Source organism: Oryctolagus cuniculus, chromosome 16 (assembly GCF_051225735.1).
Source record: "Oryctolagus cuniculus isolate XC-2025 breed Fujian yellow rabbit chromosome 16, ASM5122573v1, whole genome shotgun sequence".
NCBI lineage: Eukaryota > Metazoa > Chordata > Mammalia > Lagomorpha > Leporidae > Oryctolagus > Oryctolagus cuniculus.
Window position 1 is genome coordinate 74638269 of NC_142882.1, and position 21510 is coordinate 74659778.

General features: G+C 42.1%; 1 protein-coding gene across 2 annotated transcripts in view; it reads left to right on the plus strand.

The window, feature by feature from the left end:
• The window catches only part of COL28A1 (collagen type XXVIII alpha 1 chain), a 193842-nt gene that overhangs the window by 74103 nt on the left and 98229 nt on the right, over positions 1-21510 (plus strand). For both annotated transcript variants that reach the window (XM_008261700.5, XM_051852947.3), the window contains exons 14-18: positions 5688-5756; positions 8234-8302; positions 12732-12800; positions 16452-16520; positions 17566-17634. In XM_008261700.5, the coding sequence (XP_008259922.4) occupies positions 5688-5756; positions 8234-8302; positions 12732-12800; positions 16452-16520; positions 17566-17634 (345 nt within the window). The remainder of the gene's footprint in view (positions 1-5687; positions 5757-8233; positions 8303-12731; positions 12801-16451; positions 16521-17565; positions 17635-21510) is intronic.

Sequence of the window (21510 nt, forward strand, 5' to 3'; positions counted from 1 at the left end):
TATTTGGATACATTTTGGGTAACTTTTTCACATCTCACTTATAATCCATAAATTAATCTTGATCTGATGATAAAATGCTTTCAACTAATTCCATTGTATTTTTAATATTAGAATATTTTTAACATTTTTTTTTAAAAAAAGATTTTATTTATTTGAGAGGCAGAGTTACAGACAGTGAGAGGGAGAGACAAGAGAGAAAGGTCCTCCATTCACCGGTTACTCCCCAAATGGCCACTGTGCCAATCTGAAGCCAGGAGCCAGGAGCTTCTTCTGGGTTTCCCACATGTATGCAGGGGCCCAAGCACTTGGGCCATCTTCCATTGCTTTCCCAGGCCATAGCAGAGACTGGATGGGAAGAGGAGCAACCAGGACTAGAACCGGTCCCTATATGGGATGCCAGTGCTACAGGCGGAGGATTAACCTACTGCATTGCAGCACTGGCCCCTATTCTTAACATTCTTGAAATTATTTCTTGATCTGCCTTTTAAACTATTATTAGCTTTATTTTTTGATTCTTATATTTTCTTTTTTTCTTTAAGTTATTAAGCATTTATAGTATATTTTTGGGTCTCTATTTTTTGAAAGTCTGGGTGCAATTTGCTCACTTTTATTAATTATGAATTATTTCTTTGAATGTTTCATACTTTAGAATCCGAATTGATTTCAGCAGGTCTTTCATGGTGAAAATCCCAAGTGCTGTGTGTGGAGGGTGTTTGAGAGGAATTTGGGATTGCGTCTCTTACATTCTCTAGGGATTTCCTTGATATTAAAGTCTAAAGATGTTCATAGACCATCTAGGTGATGGCAGTCAAAGCCACAAGCCCATTCACAGCACAGGGCCATGCTAGGAATTTTCAGGATGATTTAGAGCCCACGGCAAGGCATGCAAGATTCCTGTCATCCATATTGTTGTGTTGGTCAGGTGGCTTTTTCCTACTCTGCCTTCTCAGTGTATGTAACTGTGAAGTGCCTAGCTTTTTGTGGGAATCTCGGCTCTAATTCTCATGTTCCACTGGGTGAGCCAAATTGTCTGCTACTGTCTATCCCTTGGATTTCCTACATGTCTTTCCAGCACACAAACACATTTTTCTACCCAGGACACTTAAGTTTTCAGCTCTTCTTTTTGCACCCTGTGATTTGCTATGCTGTCTTTGGGCTTAGTTACACTTATACAATTTATTTTTATTTTATTTTATAATTTAAAAAATGTATTTGAAGGTAGAGTTAGAAAGAAAGGGAGAGATGGGGAGGGAGGGAGGGTGGTAGAGAGAGAGAGGGAAAGAGAGAGAGAGAGGGAGAGAGAAATCTTCCATCCTCTGGTTCACTCCACAAATGATGGCAATGGCTGGGGCTGGTCAAGGACGAAGCCAGGAGCCAGGAACTCTGCCTGGGTCTCCCATGCATGTGCAGGGACTCAAGCACTTGGCCACCTTCTGCTGCCTTCCCAGGCACATTAGCAGGGAGCTGAATTGGAAGTGGAGCATCTGGGTTTGGAACCAGCAACCATAGTGGATGGCAGCTCCGCAGGTGATAGGTTTACCTCTATGCTACAATACCAGCCCCTACAGTTTATTTTAAGGCAAATTTTATATTTTCTTTCTTAATTGTTTGTAACTAGAGAATTTTCACAATATTGACAGCATATGAAATTCTTGTTTGTTTGCTTTCTTTTCAAGCCACACTCTCAAAGTGATGCTATGAAGTTTTAGGATTTAATTGGAAATGAAAATCATAACAAAAGATGACAAAGATTTCAAATAATGTGTCCAAATGTTGCTGCTAAGTGTCATGCAGTCCCCTATTTTCTTTCTTTGCCTGAGTCAATTAAAGTGATTTCACATTTAGTGCCAGTTTTTCCCCCAATATTGTGCTAATATAAGTCTGCTAATAAGTTGAATTAATAATCCAGCTCTAAAACCTAACTTTGAACTGTCAGATATCATCTTACCTCAGTTTTGGTAGATCTGGTAGATATAACTGTTTCATGAAAAATAAATTACGACCCTGAAGGTAATCTATTTTTGTGTGTGTGCAAGGTTATTGAGGGCACTCTCAGTAGGAAAAAATACCCCTAAAGTAGAACTAAAATTACTTTGGTGTTAAAATAGATGACACTGGTAACAAAGGACAATTTCTCCTTTTTTTCACATTTTTATCTTAATGCTTACAATGTATAATGAAACTACTTTTATGGATTACTAACATTAATGAGATTAAGAAAATAAGGGCCGGTGCCGCGGCTCACTAGGCTAAGCCTCTCCGCCTGCGGCGCCGGCACACGGGTTCTAGTCCCGGTCGGGGCGCCGAATTCTGTCCCAGTTGCCCCTCTTCCAGGCCAGCTCTCTGCTGAGGCCAGGGAGTGCAGTGGAGGATGGCCCAAGTGCTTGGGCCCTGCACCCCATGGGAGTCCAGGAGAAGCACCTGGCTCCTGGCTTCGGATCGGCGCAGCGCGGCAGCCTTAACAGCCATTAGGAGGTTGAACCAACAGAAAGGAAGACCTTCCTCTGTCTCTCTCTCTCACTGTCCAACTCTGCCTGTCAAAAAAAAAAAAAAAAAAAAAAGATAAATATGGGAAATTACATTTTATCTAATTGTTAATTTCTCAAATGAGGTTTTGTACTGATTAGACTGTTAACTGATAGTCTTTTTTTTTAAGAGGAGTTTATTAGAATTCAAATAAATAGAAATTTTTATGACAAAGAATTTTTTATGGCAAAGAATTCAAAGTTGTAGTTGGTTCTCATGGCCTTTAAAAAAGGGTACTGAGGGTTTTCTCCTAAAAAATTATTTATTTATCTATTTATTTATTTGAAAGGCAGAGTTAGAAAATCTTCTATCTGCTGCTTCATTTCCCAAATGGCCACAACAGCCAGAGCTGGGCCTGTCCAAAGCCTGGAACCAGGAGCTTCTTCTGTCTCCCATGTGGGTTCAGGGCCCAGGGACTTGCACATTCTCTGCTGCTTTTCAGAAGACATTAGCAGGGAGCTAGCTGGGAAGTGAAATGGTGCCCCTTTGAGATGCCGGCACCACAGGTGGTGACTTTACCAGCTACACCACAGCGCTGGCCCCAGCACTGAGTGTTTTTATAGAAGCATTTCTGTCTTTTAAAAACGATCCCTTGGTACTGCCTAATGAATTCAAAGTATAGTTCACCTAACACAAGTGTATGCTATTTTTCTTCTGGTAATAATCGCCTTCCATGCTGTTTAACTGGAAGACCTGGTGTGGAATGTTATTTTGACAGTTCGCAGTAATTTGACCTTGGACTACTGATTTTTAAACTCCTCTGAGTGTCTGCGAGGATTAAATACTCTCAGCAGCTTCAAATACACGATTCCTGAGCGCCTCCAACATTTGCTCCTCACCCGCGCTGATCCATCCGAGAGATGCAGACGAGGAAGGGAGATGTGGTGTTTATTGTGTGGAACAAGCCTCTCTCTGCATCGCTGAGTTTAAGCCATTCTCGCTGAGATTGCCTTATTCATATAAACTTGCTTCAAATGACGTTCTTAACAATTGTGGGGCTCAAGTAATTTTGACAGTATTAGCAGAGGATTACCAAGTGCTCCATAGGTAAGAGCTTTGGATCTGAGTGATGCCAACCTTACACTGACAGTGACATTTGTGTTAACCATTTGTGTTTGATGCTGGGCTGTGAGAAATGGAACGTCTATTTAAGGTCACACTGCTAAGATGTGGCAGAGTCTAGACTTGAACTTGGGTCTGAATGACACCAAGATCTGCTTTTCACTTTCATGTGAGACTGTAATCTTCATGATACAAGCAGCAGGTCTGTCTGTGGCTTTGCCTCCTAGACGTTTGATAAGCAGTTGTTGAGTAATGAAACATATGGACTCAAGAAAGACTCCCTTTAAAAAAAAAAGATTTATTTTATTTAGAGAGATCTTCCATCCACTGGTTCACTCCACAAATGACCGCAACAGCCAGGGCTGGGCCAGGAAGAAGCCAGGAGCCAGGAGCTCCATCTGGGTCTCCCATATATATGCAGGGGCCCAAGCATGTGGGCCATCTTCCACTGCTTTCCCAGGTGCATTTGCGGGGAGCTGGATCTGAAGTGAGGCAGCTGGGACTTGAAATGGTGCCCATGTGGGATGCCAGCATTGCAGGCAGCAGCTTTACCTGCTATGCCACAGTGCCGGCCCTGACTCCATATGTTTAATGTAAATTGTGATTTTTTTTTTAATTTGTCATCTCATAAGGGAAGGAGAATAGTTGGTTAATATTTTCCTTGCTAAAATATGTGTTGTTGGTTAGGCACTTCTCAGTTTAGTTTGCAATCTAGTTTTCATGTTCCTTTCAATTTTTCCCCCAGTGAATTGCTCTGCCTTTAGAGTAAGCTGTCATGGATATTAGCACTTTGATTAAGGTTTTGGAGTGTAAAGAGTGAGATTTCCCAAAAGCATTGCAATTTAAATTGAATTAAATGTAGCTGGTTTTTTTTCTTGTAATTAAAGTCTTTGCTAAGAAGACTAGGCATAAATACTAAAGACTGTTTCTTAAAATATACAATACTAGGATAGTGCAAAAAAATTAAACACTGACACAAAGGTAGTTTTCTTTAATACAAATCTGTAACTCTGCTTCATTACTGTTGAGAAAAATACTGCATCCTCCTTCTGCTACCGGGCTTGAGCAGAGAGCACCTTTTAGATCACCCTGGATCCCAGGCCCAAGATCACCCAGAGCCTGCAGTGTGCTGGCTTTGGAGCTTGTGGGAAATGTGGTAGATTTTGATCCATCATAGGTGTAAGTTCCCAGCAAGCAAACTCAAATTATTTGTTTAGGTCCGTTACAGTACAAGCTCCAGGGTGTGCTTCTTAAATTTTTGCTTTTGCTGGTTCTTTTTCTATCTTTTTGTCTTCTGGCCAAGTAGGGGGAGGGGACATAAAGAAGGAAAATGTGCAGCCTTTGAAAATGCCCAGCTTCTGTAAAAATCTGGCTCTGGACTTTGGTTTTTCCAGCTGGTATGTTTCTTACTAGTTCGCTTCAAAGCCTGGGGCTGTGTTGGTTTTCTCTGTGAGAAGTTCTCTCCTTTCCTAGTGCTTTCTGAGGAGTATTACATGGACCTCTGAATTTTAATTGAAAGAGAAAACCATGGTTCTCCTTAATGATCCTATCAAGAGATCCAATTTGCACATAAAACTGTCAGTGGGTTCAACCCATTCCAGAAATAATGCAAATTACAAACCAAATTTATCAGGTCAGAAGTTAAAACGCATGTGAGAAGTACTCATTGCTTTGCAGCAGCCATGCAGTCATGGCTTCACGGGACTCCCCTGATATTTTGTTAAGTTATGGCGTCCTTCTGCATCCTCCCCCAGGCACTCTGGGTCTTCAGCTTTTCCTCAGAGGATTAACTCCTGGTTCTTATCTAAAGCCTGGCTTTATCTTCCATTTCCTTTCATTTCAGAATTCTAAAGGGCCTTATGCAGTCAAATGGAATGAGTATTTCATGCAGTGGGCATATTATTTGTTACAACTCTACAGTTTATTGATCAGTATGGAGCCTACTAGAAAAATTTTCAACATTTAAAAAGGATGAGTGCATTGTCATGTCCATGCGAACTGATGTGTAACCATCCTCTCTCTTCCCCCCTCCCTCCCCATCTCTTCTCATCCCATTCTGTCTTTCTCTGCCTATTTCTCTTTCCTCTTCTCCCACGCAGGGTCCCCGTGGTCCTGAGGGAGCTCCAGGAGAGAGGGGCTTACCTGGAGAAGGATTTCCAGGACCAAAGGTAACAAACACTACCTTCTGTAGCAGGAAAAGCGTCTTTGCCTCACATGCTCATGAATTCAAAATCTAACACATTTGTCCTGGCCAGTTACTAAAGCCGAGTGCTTTCCTGCCTGTCCTCACCCTAGGAAATGAAGGGGAGCACACATTGCCCTTACCATGAAAGTACAATGAAATTTGTGATTATAAATAAGTAATTGATGAAATTCAACATCATGCAAATTCCATATGTAACATTAGGAAAATCTTTCAGTGTGTAGTCATCAAGGCTACAGTAGGTGTATTCCCGAAAGTTAAGCTATGGAGTGTAGCTATGGAAAGACTTTCCTCATAGTTTTGTTTTGTGAAACAGAGACAAGATACTTAATCTAACAAACTATTTTGTAATCGTACTGCCACCAATGTAATAAGAAAGGAAATTTTACCATCAGAACACAAGGTATGAAAGACCTGCCTTCCACCTGGAAGATGGAAATTTGAACTCTTCTACTGCTTGATTCTCAGAGCTGTTTCCTCTATACCAGAGGTTGGCACCTTTTCCCTGCCAAGGGCCAGAGAGCACATGTTTTAGCCTTAGTGAGTCATTTGGTATCCGTAGCAACTGCTTAACTCTGCTGAGGTAGCTGGCAAGCAGCTGCAGACAATGGACAGATGAATGAGTGTGGTTGTTCCAATAAAATCAAGTTTTCAGAAAACAGCAGTGGGCTGGATTTGGCCAGTGGGTCAGCATTTGCTGTCCCCTGGTCTAGGCAGTTTACTCAGAGTGTCTGGCACATTTGCTAAAGGCCACATAGGAAATAGTTTTCCAAAAAATCTCTGGGCAGCATCAACAGAATTCCAGAGCGAGTAAAGGTAGGTTTTGGCGTTGTTTCTTCATTTCTAAAATCTGTCTCCCAAGCACCTCCTGTGAGCATGCGCACATGCCTTGCCCAATCACGTGCTGCTGTGAAGTGGTCAAGACCATCCACATCGTCCTTCCATGAGGTCACTAGGACCTGGCTGTCCCACTGTGGCCTCCTGCTCTCAAACTGCATCTTGTCCACAGCATCTCCTGCTACGATCAATATTCAATTACTATGAGAAACCCAAATCTCAACTAGAGGGCCAGCAATTTGCTGAAAACAAATCATTCGGACTAAGTTATGGGTGACTGCTGTGTTGAATTGCAAAAGAGGCCTCTGTCAACAAATTTCACTTTGTTATAATAATGAAATAATTTGTTGGATAAAGGAGACATTACTAATGACCTTGCCATTCATAAAGTATGACTATCAAAAGATAGAGGTCAACAATTTGGAAGTACATTTCAATTTCTTAATTTTTTTTTGTCACATGGTATATTTCCATTTATGCACAGCCCAAGCCATCTGGAGAATTATTTCTCTTGTAATCTGTGGATTTTTTTAAAATAAAGAAGCCAATGAAAAATGGTTGTGTGAAACACCATGAAGAATATTCCAGGCATGTCTTAGTGGCATCTTCAATGTACTTTTATATCATCTGAAGTATTATAAAATAAAACACTCTTGACTATCACAACCCAAGGGCTCTGCACTGCCTTATTTCTCACCAAAAAAATAATACTTTATCTTTAGGTTGCTTAAGGGTCAAATACATGTAGTAATGATCAGAAGAACCAATTAGTCAGAAGACTTCATTCCTGTATCAGTCAAATATATGGGAGTTTTCTATATGAGTAACTTGTGGCTAATTTGCAATAATGTAGCTAATTTGCCATGATGTGGTAAAAATTATGGATATAGAAAGCCGTATAGTTATGTTCTCCTAGGTTTCCTGCAATTGCAATTTGATTTACTCTTGGTTCCATTAAATTCATTAAATGAATGCCATTTCTGACTAGTTACATGGCTTATTTTTCATTACCAAGGCACAAAGTGATACAGTTTCACTGATATTACTTTAAGACCAGAACAATTCACCTAGGTCATGTGAACACAGAAGCATAGCCAAGAATATTTCCCATGAATTCTTTAAACCTAATTTTTAATGACTTTTTATAAATTTAGGTATAAAACATTTAATAAATCATCCAATCCTTGCAAATATTAGTTCATATACTTACATGACAGACAAAATTTCCTGTGTGATGGATTCATTTTCAGCAATATTAAGGAAAAGGAGGCTTTATCCAGTTGGTAGTACTATGTGATGTTGAGTTCTTCCCCCTCCAGAAATTTCTGTGGAGATCAGGGATTGAGCGCCTTTCTACCTTCTGCAATGCTGCATGTGTGTTTGTGTGGACAGACTCCTTCCTGTTTAAGGATTAGGACAAATTTTTTTTTGCAAGTTGCAAATATTAGAGTTCATTAGAATTACCCGTTTGTAGTGAGCAGAGAATTTAGATGTTTGATTTACAAAATCAGCTTGCAGCATAATTCATATGAAGTATAAGGTAAACTCTTTTAAAATCCTGATTGTTATTGTTGGACTGATGTTCCTCCCATGTTTCACTTTCAGGGTGAAAAGGGTTCTGAAGGACCAATCGGCCCACCTGGATTACAAGGCCTGTCAATCAAAGGGGACAAGGTATTGTGCATAGGATACAGTGCAGAAAAAATGTCAATACACTCTTTTTTAAATGGGTACATTTTTAAACTACATACAACATAACCATGTCACATATGTATCCAGTTATCTAGTTTATGCAAGGTTTTTAATTATATAGAACAAATTATGATCTGGGAAGTAATCAGTATTTATATTTGATGTCTCAGTTATTTGAGTTCTCTCTTCCAATGATTCCTACCATCAACAAAGCAGCTTTGAAAGCAAAACAAATGCACTCCTGGCTAAAAAATAGTTGTTAGAAATACTGACCTGACCTCATCACAGCAGTGCATGTCTGTTCGTAGGCTCTCACCCAAAGGCATTATTTGAAAATGAGATTAAACTAAGGGCACTCATTTAAGAAGACTAGTGCTCGTGCCCTCTAGCGTCCACAGGACAGCACCGATGGTTGATCAACAGTTACCTGATTCATTTCAGTGAGGGAGACCACAGGCCATGAGAAACCAAGAGAAGTCAGGAAGAGAATGGAGGTGAGGTTTTTCACAGAGTTTGAGCTTGTGTTAGGTGATTTTAGAAAGATTCAAGGAAGCTCTGGTTTGGATGCAGTCAGGAAGCACAGATAATTTTAAGATTGAGTGCTCTAATGAATATCACACTGAAGTTGGGGAAAATTCCTTCATTTTAGCTAGCATAGGGGGATGGTTCTGAGGCACTTGGGCAGTGCTTGCTTCTGTCTGGGATCAGGCCTGATTCGGGGGAGGTCTTGTTTTGTCTTGGGCCAGCCCAGTGGTGCAGCAGCCTTGTCTGCTGCGATTTCAGCACCACCGCCTGGCTCCTGGCTCTCAGGCATTGCTTCTCTCTTTTGCACTAATTACTTGTTTTCATTAAGCAAGTGAGGTTTAGGATAGCAGGTATTGGAGGTTGAGAAGACCCAAAAGAGCAGAGGGGAGTGATAGCTGCCGGGGTGGGGTAGAGGAGAGGTGGCTTAAGAAGTACACAGGACCAAAGACCTCCTGTCAGTTTGGGGTCAGAATGCCAACCTCTGAGCATATCATCATAGGAGATATACTAGAACAATGATTGATAATCACAATTCGCTCAAGTGTTGCATTCAGTCTTAAATGACTTATTTATTAGTAGATATCTCTTTTGGCTATCTATTTAAATAGCAGAAATAGTGATAAATAGTGAATCAAGGCCGGCGCCGCGGCTCACTAGGCTAATCCTCCGCCTAGCGGCGCCGGCACACCGGGTTCTAGTCCCGGTTGGGGCGCCGGATTCTGTCCCGGTTGCCCCTCTTCCAGGCCAGCTCTCTGCTGTGGCCAGGGAGTGCAGTGGAGGATGGCCCAGGTGCTTGGGCCCTGCACCCCATGGGAGACCAGGAGAAGCACCTGGCTCCTGGCTCCTGCCATCGGATCAGCGTGGTGCGCCGGCCGCAGCGTGCCAGCCGCGGCGGCCATTGGAGGGTGAACCAACGGCAAAAAGGAAGACCTTTCTCTCTGTCTCTCTCTCTCACTGTCCACTCTGCCTGTCAAAAAAAAAAAAAATAGTGAATCAAATACATTTTAAGATGTAACATAATTTTTTTCTTTGACATAGCTCAGCTCTGTTCCTAACTGCAGCTCCAAAATACTCCAAAAATTTGCCAGATGCTCCTTCTTCCTTTGGCGCAGTGAGAACTGAATACAAGAGAACCATTCTTTTACGAGTTCAGTAAATTAACTTTTTCCAGTGTTGCTGTGACATGGTATTTGTGTTTTCCCATCTGGAGCTCAGGCAAAGAAAACACTTGGAAATATGAGGACATTATCACGTAGCAAAGCTTTAGTCTGCTGTTCCCTTACCGAGTGAAATCCCCCCTCCCCTCTTTCTTCCTTTGCTCTCCTTTGATGTACAACAGTACATTCAGAGACTGGTCTCTGTGACTCAAGTGATAATGTAAGCATCCCTATGATAAAGCTCTCAAGTACATACATAATATATTTATTTATAAAATTAGAACAAAACAAAGAACTTATGACACTGATATTTAATTGCAAATAACACTGCACAAAAGGGATTCTCTCTTATGTGTTACCGAGTATTTGCAGAATAGTGGGGTCCGGAGTCAGAGTGGAGTTGAAATTCACCTAACAGTCATGTGACCTGGGGTGGAAATGGAAAATGGGGGTGCTCGGTCCAGACTGTCGCTGTGAGGATTAAATGAGAAAGCGCGAGGACCATTCGGCCCACTGTGCCACCGCGCCAGCTCCTTGTGCAGGATCTCTGCGGCCGCTCTCCTAGGAGTGAGATGGAGGGTTCTGAGCAGAGAGCCGTGCAGCTCGGGTGTGCAGGCCCCACCTGCGGCTGCGGAGAGAGCAAGATGAAGGGAGGTGGGTGAGAGGTGACGGGCGGCTGGGCCAGGGTGTCACCGACAGAGGCCGTGGGGAAGCACTCAGAGCCTGGGCGTGTTTTGAAGGTAGGTATGACAGGATTTGCTGTGCGTCGAGAGGATGTCTCTGAGCTTCTCTGAAGAATGAAGTTATGGTTTACCCAGAAGCAGCAGCCTAAAAGACAAGCAAGGCTGGGGTGGGGGTGAGATATCCGGAGCTGAGTCTGCGCTAGGCTAGATTTGAGATGCCAAAAATAGACCATGGGGGTTGGGGTGGAGGGCCCGGCTGTGTACAGATGGTATTTAAGGCCATGACTGGGTGAGTTTACAAGTAGATGGAATAAAAGCGAAGGAGGAGTGAGTCCTTTGTGTACGGCAATCGTTAGAGGTCAAATAGATAAAGAAGCGGCAGCAGCAGAGACTGGGAGTGAGCGGCCGGAGACCGAGCCAAGGGAGCTCTCAAGAAGGTGAGGGAGCGACCTATCAAATGCCACTGACAGGTCAAGTGAGAGGACGGCTGGCAATGCACCCTGGGTAAACAGGCTTCTTTCAGCAGCAATTGTATTTGGAATACACGGGATCAGCAAGCTTTTCCTGAAACAGTTGGGTAGTAAATATTTTTGACCTGAGGGCCATAATAAGGTCTCTTTATAAGAGACATTTTGTACAGTTACCTTTATAACAAAGGAACTGGTTAGTGCAAAAGCAGCCTCTAGCATTACATAGATGAACAGGTGCGCCTGGGTTCCAGCAACATTTTACCTACAGAAACAGCCAGCCAGCCCCATAGGAGGCCAATGTTTGGGCTAAAAATACTATGTTTTCATGAACAAAACGGGATCACTTGATCCTACTTTCTGTACTATTAAAGTGCATTGAGCCCACATGAAGACACACCCTGGAATGTGCTTCATAGCGTTTTGCTTTGCGTCAGCCCTGATCAAAATAAATCTCATGGAAAGAAAATGCAATAGCGTCAAGTTCAGATTAATGGTTGGAATCTTTTGACACAGAACTTGGCTACTTTATTACTTAGAATTCACAGGGCTTTTATTCTAAAGACTTTCAAACAAACAAATAAATAGTATACACCACCCTGTAAAGAAACCTTTGATTTTTTTTTAATGATCCTGTCATCCTTCTGCCTGATCCCCTGCATCCTTCTTGGACTCACTGAGTTTCGCCTCCTTGCTGTTGCTGGAACGTGCCAGGCCTTCTCTGGGGACTGTTTGTTCTGTCTACCATACTTTTCCTCCAGGTTTTTAATATGCATCATTCGCTCTTATCAATGAAGCCATCTTGAGCTACCTTGTCCAAATTGATTAATTTTTTTCCTTAGCACATATCATTAGTCAACAAACTATTTATCTTATCTGCCCTGTGTATTATTTTCTATTGCCCCTACTGCAATGCGAACTCCATTGAGGGAAGATAGTTGGGTCTGTTTTGGTCACCATTGTTGCCCTGGTATTTGGAATAATTTCTGCATATAATGGGAACTCAGCGGTATTTGTAGAAAGACACAACAAATGAATGGCATTGTTCTTACTCATAATTCTCACTGTTTTCCCAAATTATTTCTTGGAAGGAGACAGTAAATTTCTTTAATATTAGTTTATTGACCTTAGATCATTTCTTAATTTTTAAAATATATTTTCATAAGATTTGAAAGGAAAAGTTATTTAGAGAACTTAAAAATATTTTTCTTCTATTTATCTCTCAAATTTCAGTTTTCTTGTACCCAGTACATTTTATACTTTTGAGTATTTCTATCATGATTCTAAAAGGAAGTGTGTATGTCACAACATATGGAAAAGAGGAATTTTTTGAGAAAAATGATAAACATAAGCTGATGCAGATCTTCACCAATATAGACTAGATAGCAAAACATGTCATTTATTATGTTGGCGAACTTGAAGTGTAAACTGCTTAAAAGGAATGAAGTTCTGTGATTTTTCCCCTTGAATTTTTGTATAGTATCAATATAGATTTGATGTAGTGGAATTCCTGGTGAGCAGAGTGTGGAAGAATGAGATTTTGTTTTCTTGTCCTGTTTCTGACTGATTTTCTGTGCAGGGAGACTTGGGACCTGTGGGACCCCAAGGACCGATGGGCATCCCTGGAGTTGGAAGTCAAGGGGAACAGGTAATTCACGTCCTCTTCCTTTCTCCTCAGGAAAGAACGTACCAGAACGTTCTGGTCCCATCTGCACTTAGCAGTGTCGCCTGCAGGCCAGCCCTGCGTGCCCCTCTGAGTGGATTCGGTGGTCCAGCTGCAGCGGTGAACGCAGGCGAAGACCAGATGGTCCTAGGATGCGATTTCTGTTCTTAGAACCCCCGAAGACTTAAAAAACGAACTCTATGTTTCTGGGTCTTTGCCTATTAACAGGGTAAGAGTTTTGGGGTAATATTTCCTATGTTTAGCTTCCCTTGGTGATATCAGAATTTGGGTCCCCTAAAACATATATGAAATGTAGCCCCCTAAAGTTCCCCAGATATCCTATCTGGGGTGCCATATGCTATTGGAATGTGACCCTTTAAAAATATATCAGAATGTGGCCCTTTATAGTTCCCCAGAAGTCCCATCTGGGGTGCCACATACGTTATCAGAATTTGGGGTGTCATATGATATCACCATATGCTTATTAATAAACCCCCAATATTAATAAGCTCTAGTGAGTTCATACCGAGCACCAGGAACCAGCCACGTGGTTATGCATCTAGGCCAGGAAGCCTAGGGCAGGTGGTGCAGGGCTACAGCCAGCCCCCTATTGGCAAGAGGCCGGGGGAGGAAAAAAAAGGAAAGGGCCAGACACACCCTGTCCCAGGCTTTTAATCCTCTTTCAAAGGGGAGTGGTTAATTAACCTGATTGACCAGTGGACGCTCAAGTGTGGCCAGGTAGGGGCATGAGGTCACACAGGGGCATGGTGAAGGTGTGGTCTTCCAGCCCACAAACCTTATCAATTTTAACCTGTATGCCTGCCTACTTCATTGGGAGTAATAGTTTCACCTATTGGTTTGTGTGGGGTTTATTTCCCCTTGAAGCTCAGTGAGTGATAAAATTCCTCTCTCCCATGCCCGTAGAATAATATTTTCCACACCACTGACCACATACCGACCTAAAAAGGGTATTGAATATAAGGGCCAGCTACTTCAGAGGTATCTGAATTTAAAGGGCACTTAATTTTGGGCACTTAAGTGAAAGGGCCTCCTCCCTGAGTGGACACCAACCACAGAAGAAAGCTGAGATCTCTGAGGATGTCTCGACAAGTGTGGCTGGAACGAGACCGAAATCTGACGATTTTTGAAACAGCTGGTCAATTTTGTTAAACTAAATAAAATAGACGTGGTGTACAGTACTATTAATTGTTGTGTACAAGCTCTTTTTACATAGTTTCATTTAACCTAAGTGTCCAGCAAACCTAGATTTATGTTGAATATCCTGCTCATTAGAAAATGACAAATCAGTTTGATTAAAATTTATGATTAAGGTCTGAATTATCTTTTGTCTGGAGAATGAATAATGTGTCCTTTATCTGAGGTAATTGAAAGGAAGAATTTTAAAAATGAGATAATTCCAAATCTCATTGTTGACACTTAAGTTTTACTTTATTTCAGACCATCTGCTAGTTTGTTATGAGCTCTATACTTTATTCACTAGCCCAGGCACAGCGAAGTTGGCTGTTACTCCTTGTTCCGTTTCTTTGCCCTTGGCAGAGGTCCTAGTGTGCTACATTAGGAGGATTAAAGTGCGGAAGCAGCCAAGATAAATCTGTAAATAAATATTTAGATAACAATCTAGGACTGGACATTTCAGCTACTCAGGGATCATGGGTTGACTCTCCTGCCAGGCATTCTCAAGCTCTGTGGTTTGTTTGCTGGCTTTAGCAGGACTCTGGTCTGATCCCAGACGCGGCTGGATGGGGCTGTCACATCCTGGGTCTCTGGGGCCGAGAAGAGGTTGAAAGAAAGGGTGCAGGTGGCCGGTGGATTCTGGACCTCCCAGCCCCGGCTTCCTCTTGCCTTTAATGCTGGCCCTTGACGGGTTCCTTAGCTTAAAAAATAAACTCTTCTTCTTTTGTTTTCTCATCCTCTTTTCTTTTTTTTCCAAAAGGAAGAACTGTGAGGTGGATGTAACCTTGTAGAACTGATGCCTCTTGGTTAGGAGAGTGAAGGGACGCTGTTCTGAATAGGAAAATAATTACTTAGCTTTATTCAGAAACTCCCCATTCAATTTTCTTCTCATCCTCAATTTAATGTGTTCACCCACTGAATTCTTTTTGTTATTAGATCTTCCCATTTCTCTTATAGAAATGACATTTCCCACTCATCTGTTTGTGAGAGAACTTTTCTTTCCAGCACGATGTTTAAAATAGCTCTGATCATTTCAGGTGTTTTACAGAATGAAATGAGACATGAGCACGTGCACATGTGCCCGTGAGTTTCTTGGGGGCTGTCTGTTGTCTGCTACTTGTGAACCAGTGTAGAAGTCAAAGCTTCTTAAAGCAACTCAGTATTTATGGTGTAGCTACCCGAGCTTCCCTTAACTCTTTGGGCTGCTTCAGTCTTAGCAACCAGAGGAAGGGGAATCATACGTGTAAATTAAAAGTGAACAATCAGTTGTATCATCTAACTGGAGAAAATGCTCTGTTTGTTAGGTTACATCAAAACATACCCCTAGCACACGGGTGAAGGGCTCTCTTCCTCCAGCTCTAGCTGTGTCTCTCTCTCTCAGCATCTGCTTTTCTGGGGTTACTCTACAACCACTCTCACCGCTGGGTTCAAAGTCGCTCCAGGCCAGCTGCAGTTGCTCCTGGAATACACCTGCTCTATGAGAAACCTCATGTGGTTCTGCCCTGACAAACCCTGGATGCGTGGGCTCACCCCATCCCAGCCCTGTTCTGGCTGCCAAAGGCCATCTAGCTGTCCCAGACATGAGTCTTGTGTCCTGAAAACCAAAGTCAAAGTCTTCAGGTGGTTTCATTGAAATCACCCTTTGAGACTAGAGTAAGGAGAGAAGCAATCCAAATACCATTCATCTCTACAAGGAAACTCTAGTCTAGGCCACTTTCCCCATAGAAGAAATTCCCATCTCCCTCCTTGTTTCTCTCCCCGCAGTGTGAAGGAGGGAATCAGGTGTCTGAGTTTGGTGGCTGCTGGCTAGCTATTTGCTTCTTAGAGCCTACAACAAAACTTCATGGTAATAACCTGATACACATACCGATTGGCATAACCAGGATACAGTTTTGCCTGCATATGATGGAGATGTGATATGGGTTGATGGGGGGGGGGAGTTTTATTTTTCCTATTTAAAAATCAAGCTTGGTGTGATCGCTCCATTCATCAGTGTCACCAGGGATTGAGGCTTCTTCATGACTGTGATTCTTCCATCCTGACCACATGATCCAGGGTAGCCACGTGCCTTTATTCCAGCCACCAGGGAATGGGAAAAGGGAAGGAGCAGGGATTTTGCTTCTTTTGCATTAACCAAAAATGGCACACATAACTCCATTCACATCCATGGGGGCAGAATCGAGTCCACTCTTGGCTACAGCCGGGCCTGGGAAATGTGATCTTTATTCCAGGCTGCTGTGTGGGCCTAATGAAGTTTCTCTGACTATGGAAGAAGTGGGAGAATGCGTATTATAGCTCATGTAGCAGCTTCTTCCGACGTGAGTTGGAGATGAGTAATCTGTGACGGGGTGTGGACTAACCTTTCACTTTAGAGAAGTGGGAACTACTCTTATCTAAATATTTTCTCAATTTTACTGATGCCATTTGTTTTTTATTTCAAAGGGAATTCAAGGTCCTATTGGTCCACCAGGTCCACAAGGGCCCCCAGGACAAGGCTCACCTGGTCCCAAGGTAATCTCAATATCTCTGGGTAATTGTTTTCTGGTCAACGATGATGCATTTGGAAGAGAGCAGATAGAATGGATGTCTCTCTGGTTGGCTAATTCTCATGCCCCCCAGCAGTCTCACAGTTAAGTCCAACTGCCGAACACTTAAAGCAGTGGACTCCAAAGTGACCTGACGGTAATTTTCTTCTATGAACTTGAGAATCAGATGATGTCCTAAATTGGAACTATTATTTATACCTTAAGGATAAGCAAGGCGCTTATTATTTTACAGTTGTTTCAAAGAACGAGTTGTCATTGTTGCTGCATAAAATACTCCTCTGAGACGACTCAGCTGAGAGCACGCGCCCCCGAGCAGCCCAGGTGCGAGCGGCTCTCTCCAGCCCTGTGACTGTGCGTCCTCGAGAGTGCACCAGTGACAGCTGAGACGGCTCTCTGCCAGTCACATTGCTCCTGATCAGCAGTCACCTGGGCTTCTCTCGTGTCAGTTTTAGCTGCTCTGGATCGTAACTGTCAAACTCTTCGCGATGCCCTCCCCAGGGGCTCCTTAAAATCAGTTTTGAATACACTCTGAGGCCTGTACTTTAATTCCTGCCACATATATAATTCATTTGGTGAGAATCCAACCATCTGAAGGCATTTCAAGCTGTCTATCAATTTTTAGAAATCTATGCAGTTTTTTCACTATGTACATTTTCTTGAACTTTTTAAAGACCCCCTCATATATGGATATTCCAAAAAATTGTTAAAGATTTATTTTATTTATTTGAAAGGCAGAGTGACAGAGAGGGTGGGGGAGGCAGAAAGACACAGGAGCTCTGTCTGGGTCTCCTACATAGGCCCAAGCACTTGGATCATCTCCCCTGCCTTCCCAAGTGCGTTATCAGGAAGGTGGATGGAAAGTGGAGCAGCTGGGACTCACATCTATTCTTCAATATGAGATGCTACCCCAAGAAACTGTTTTGTATTAATTTGCTGGTGTAAGATACTTTTAGGGCATGAAAGGAAGGAATATATTATTTTTATGTGTTGCTATCCTCTCTTCTTACTAGGGAGAAATAGGCCAGATGGGGCCCACAGGCCCTAGAGGACCAATAGGACTGGGAGTACAAGGTCCAAAGGTGAGTTGACTATGCTGCTTGGAGACAAATAAACAATTCATGTAATCTTAGTTAGGGCTCCTTTATAGTGCAGTGCAGTACAGACCATGCGTGTGTCACATGACTCCGTAGAGCCTGTTTCTCTCACCTTTTTAACTGTGGTTGCTGGAAAAGTCATAATTGCCTGGATAGCTTGTGTCGTATTTCTACTGGACAGCGCTGCTCTAAACCACAGACTCCACTGGGGCAGGGCCTTTGCTCGTCTTCTCTGTTTGGAGGACAGGACAGGTACTCAGGAGGCACTGTTCCTATAATGCATCCTGAAGGTGTGTAAGGGCTGCTGAGTCACGCTGGGCCCCAGTCCTTACTATTGATCGTTCTGCTGCCATTGGCATTAGTCTTACAAACATTTGGGTATCGGAAGAATATGCAAGATGTAGGTCTGAGAAGATTATCCATAATTTTATCCAAATGCATAAAATATTTAATTACATAGGTTAAACATTTATGCATATAGTAGCTGCCATTTTTTGCATTTTTAAAATATTTTTTTATTTATATGAAAGTCATAGTTAACAGACAGAGGGAGAGGACAGAGAGAGAGAGATATTCCATCCACTCGTTCACTCCCTAGATGGCTGCAACAGCCAGGGCTGAGCCAGGTTGAGGCCAGAAGCCAAGAGCTTCATCCTGGTCTCCCAAGTGGATGCAGGGACACAAACACTTGGGCCATCTTGTGCTGCTTTTTCCCAGGCCATAGCAGGGAGCTAGATTTGAAGTGGAATAGTTGGGAATTGAACTGGAGCCCAAATGGGATGCCAGGTGGCAACTTTACCTGCTATGCCACAATACTAGCCCCATATTGCATGATTTTGATGTGCTACACAATATGCTAAATGCTAAGTATGATTCATATGTGTGTACACAGAAAAATAAATATGGTATACACATGTATGTATGGGCATACACATATATGATGTCATTTTCATGTCAATTTCAGAGCAGTAATGTATGTTATAATAAGACTCAGCAGTTAGACTATCTAAATTCAAATCCAAGTTTTACCACTTACTAGATAACAATCTTTCACTTTAAAAAATAAAATGTTTCCCATATCTTGATGAGTATAGAGAATAATACAAAGAACACCCATTTTTCCAAAGTCAAATGTTAATATTCTGTCATATGGACTCCAAAAATCTTGTCAGAAGCATCACAAATCAGGCCGGAGGTCCCTGCCTGTCCTCCCCACTACCATTGTTGTCTTCTCCTGTCTCAGACATAATCATCATGAATTTGGTGTTGAACACTTTGTCACAGCTTTTATAATTTCCCATGTTTTAATTCATCAGCCATATGGATAAAAGAGCTTGTCTTTTCTGTGCGTTTTTGTGTGCCTCTCTTTTATTCTAACTGATCTTCAGTGTTCCACTGGATGAGCCTATCTTGTTTACTATTTATTCAGCTTCCTGTTAATGACTATCTAAGTTGCCTCCAGTGTTTTGCTTTTGCTGACTGTGCTGCCATAAGCATTCTGTGTTTCCTTTTGTATAAGAGTACAGATTTCCCTGGCTTTTAGAACACAGATAGCTAAAGGTAGAATGAGAAGATCCCAGAGTTTATATGCTTTCCATTTTGGCACGGGGGCGTCCTGTCCAAATGGTTGTGCCATGTTCCCTCCTCCCAGCAATAGCTAACGGTGTTCCTTCTCTGCATCCTTTCTGTTGCAAAGTGTGTAAAAATCTCATTGTTTCCGTGGGTATTCCCTGGTAGCTAAGTGTTTGAATGATTTTTCATGTGCTATTTTATTTTAGTTTTTTTGTTCCATTTTACTTTATTTTATTTTTTTGAGACCAGATTCTTTTCTAACTAGAGTTCATTTTAATCTGGATATTAACCCTTTCTTGTATGGGTTGTAAATATTGCCTCCTAGAGATACCTTTTAGAATATAGGCATTTTATATTTTGATATATTCCTGTCTTTGAATGGTTTGTGCTTTTAGAATATTATCTTTAAAATGTGTTGGCCTTAAAGTCATAAAGACATTCTTTTTAATGATATTTTTAGCATTTTGCTTTTTAAATGTAGGTCTTTACATTGAATTTATTTTTGTGTTTGGGCAATGTAGGTCTCTATTTTGCCCCCACATATATAACCAGGTGCCCATCATCAGTTATTGAGAGTACACGCTGATCTGTAATACCCTGAATGACTGATGTCAATTTTCTGTGTTTGTCCCTGTGATAGTGAGCTTTTTGGTACTGTAACCGAAATACCTGAGAGAAGCTACTCGGGAGGGGGAAGGTTTGTGTCAGCTCACAGTCTGGAGCCTCAGAGAGCTCGATGGGCTCAGGTCCCTGGGGAGCTGCAGGATGGAGGGGGGCAGATCACATCTCGAGCCAGGAAGCAGAGAGCACCCTCATCCCGGCTGGTCCACTTGGACTCACATGCTAATTCACACTGGAAGTACCTCCCCAGACATGCCAGGAATACGGCTTTTCCAGGTTTCTAGGTGTTACTTAACCCGAACAAGTTGACACCATAAAATTAGTCACAAAGATGATAGGAACCTGAGCTCTCTGGCTGGTCCATTTGTCCATTCTCATCTCTCAGTGCTATTGCCTCCCTACCTTATGACTGATTTAAAATGTTTGTTATCTGATAGGGAAAAGCCTTATCTTCTTCCTGGTTACTATTGATTCTAGCATATGCATTTCAGAATTTCTTTTTAAATTTAACAAATCATCCCGTAGTGACTGAATCAAATCTACAGATTAAATATTGAATCTTTCAAATGACTGAGTAAAATGCTCTAATTTTTCAGAAAGTATTTATCATGTTGTCCATAAAAAATCTTGTACATTTCTTGAATTTATTCTATGAGTAACTTGGAGAAATTTTTGCAAAGTGAATTTTTCTCTTTTGTACATATTTTTATTTTTTATTTTATTTTTTAGAAGATTTATTTTATTTATTTGAAAGAGTTACAGAGAGGTAGACAGAGAGAGAGAGAGATCATCTATCCGCTGGTTCACTCCCCAGATAGCCGCAACGGCCGGAGGTGCACCAATCCAAAGCCAGGAGCCAGGAGCTTCCTCTGGGTCTCCCACATGGGTGCAGGGGCCCAAGGACTTGGGCCATCTTCCGTTGCATTCCCAGGCCACAGCAGAGAGATAGATCAGAAAGGGAGCAGGTGGGACCAGAACTGGCACCCATATGGGATGCTGGCGCTTCAGGCCAGGGCGTTAACCTGCTGTGCCACAGTCCTGGCCCCTCTTTTGTACTTCTTCTAACTAGCTGTTACAGCTCTGTAGGATAGATATGTTTTATTTGTCTTTTTTTTTTTTAAATAAAGATTTATTTATTTATTTGAGAGGTAGAGTTACAGAGAGAGACAGAGAGAAAGGTCTTCCATCAGCTGGTTCACTCCCCAGATGGCTGCAATGGCCAGAGCTTGGTCAATCCAAAGCCAGGAACCAGGAGCTTCTTCTGAGTTTCCCATGTGGGTGCAGGGAGCCAAGCACTTGGGCCATCTTCCACTGCCTTCCCAGGCCATTCCTGAGAGCTGGATTGGAAGAGGAGCAGCAGGAACTTGAACCAGCTCCATATGGGATTCTGGCACCGTAGGCAGCTTTACCCTCTATGCCACAGTGCTGGCTCCTTGTTTTGGTTTTGATACGTTTATTTTTTAATCCAGCCACCCTGTGAAATTTTACTACTTCTAATTGTTTGTAGAGCCCCTTACATTTTTATACCCTGTGCACTTACCTATCTAAAAATAAAAATAGTTTTACCTATTGTTTCTTAGGGTCCCCCCCATTTACTTTTATAATTTTGCGCTGCTGGGATCACCAGTACAATGTTTTTTTTATTTTTATTTTTTATATTTTTTGAAA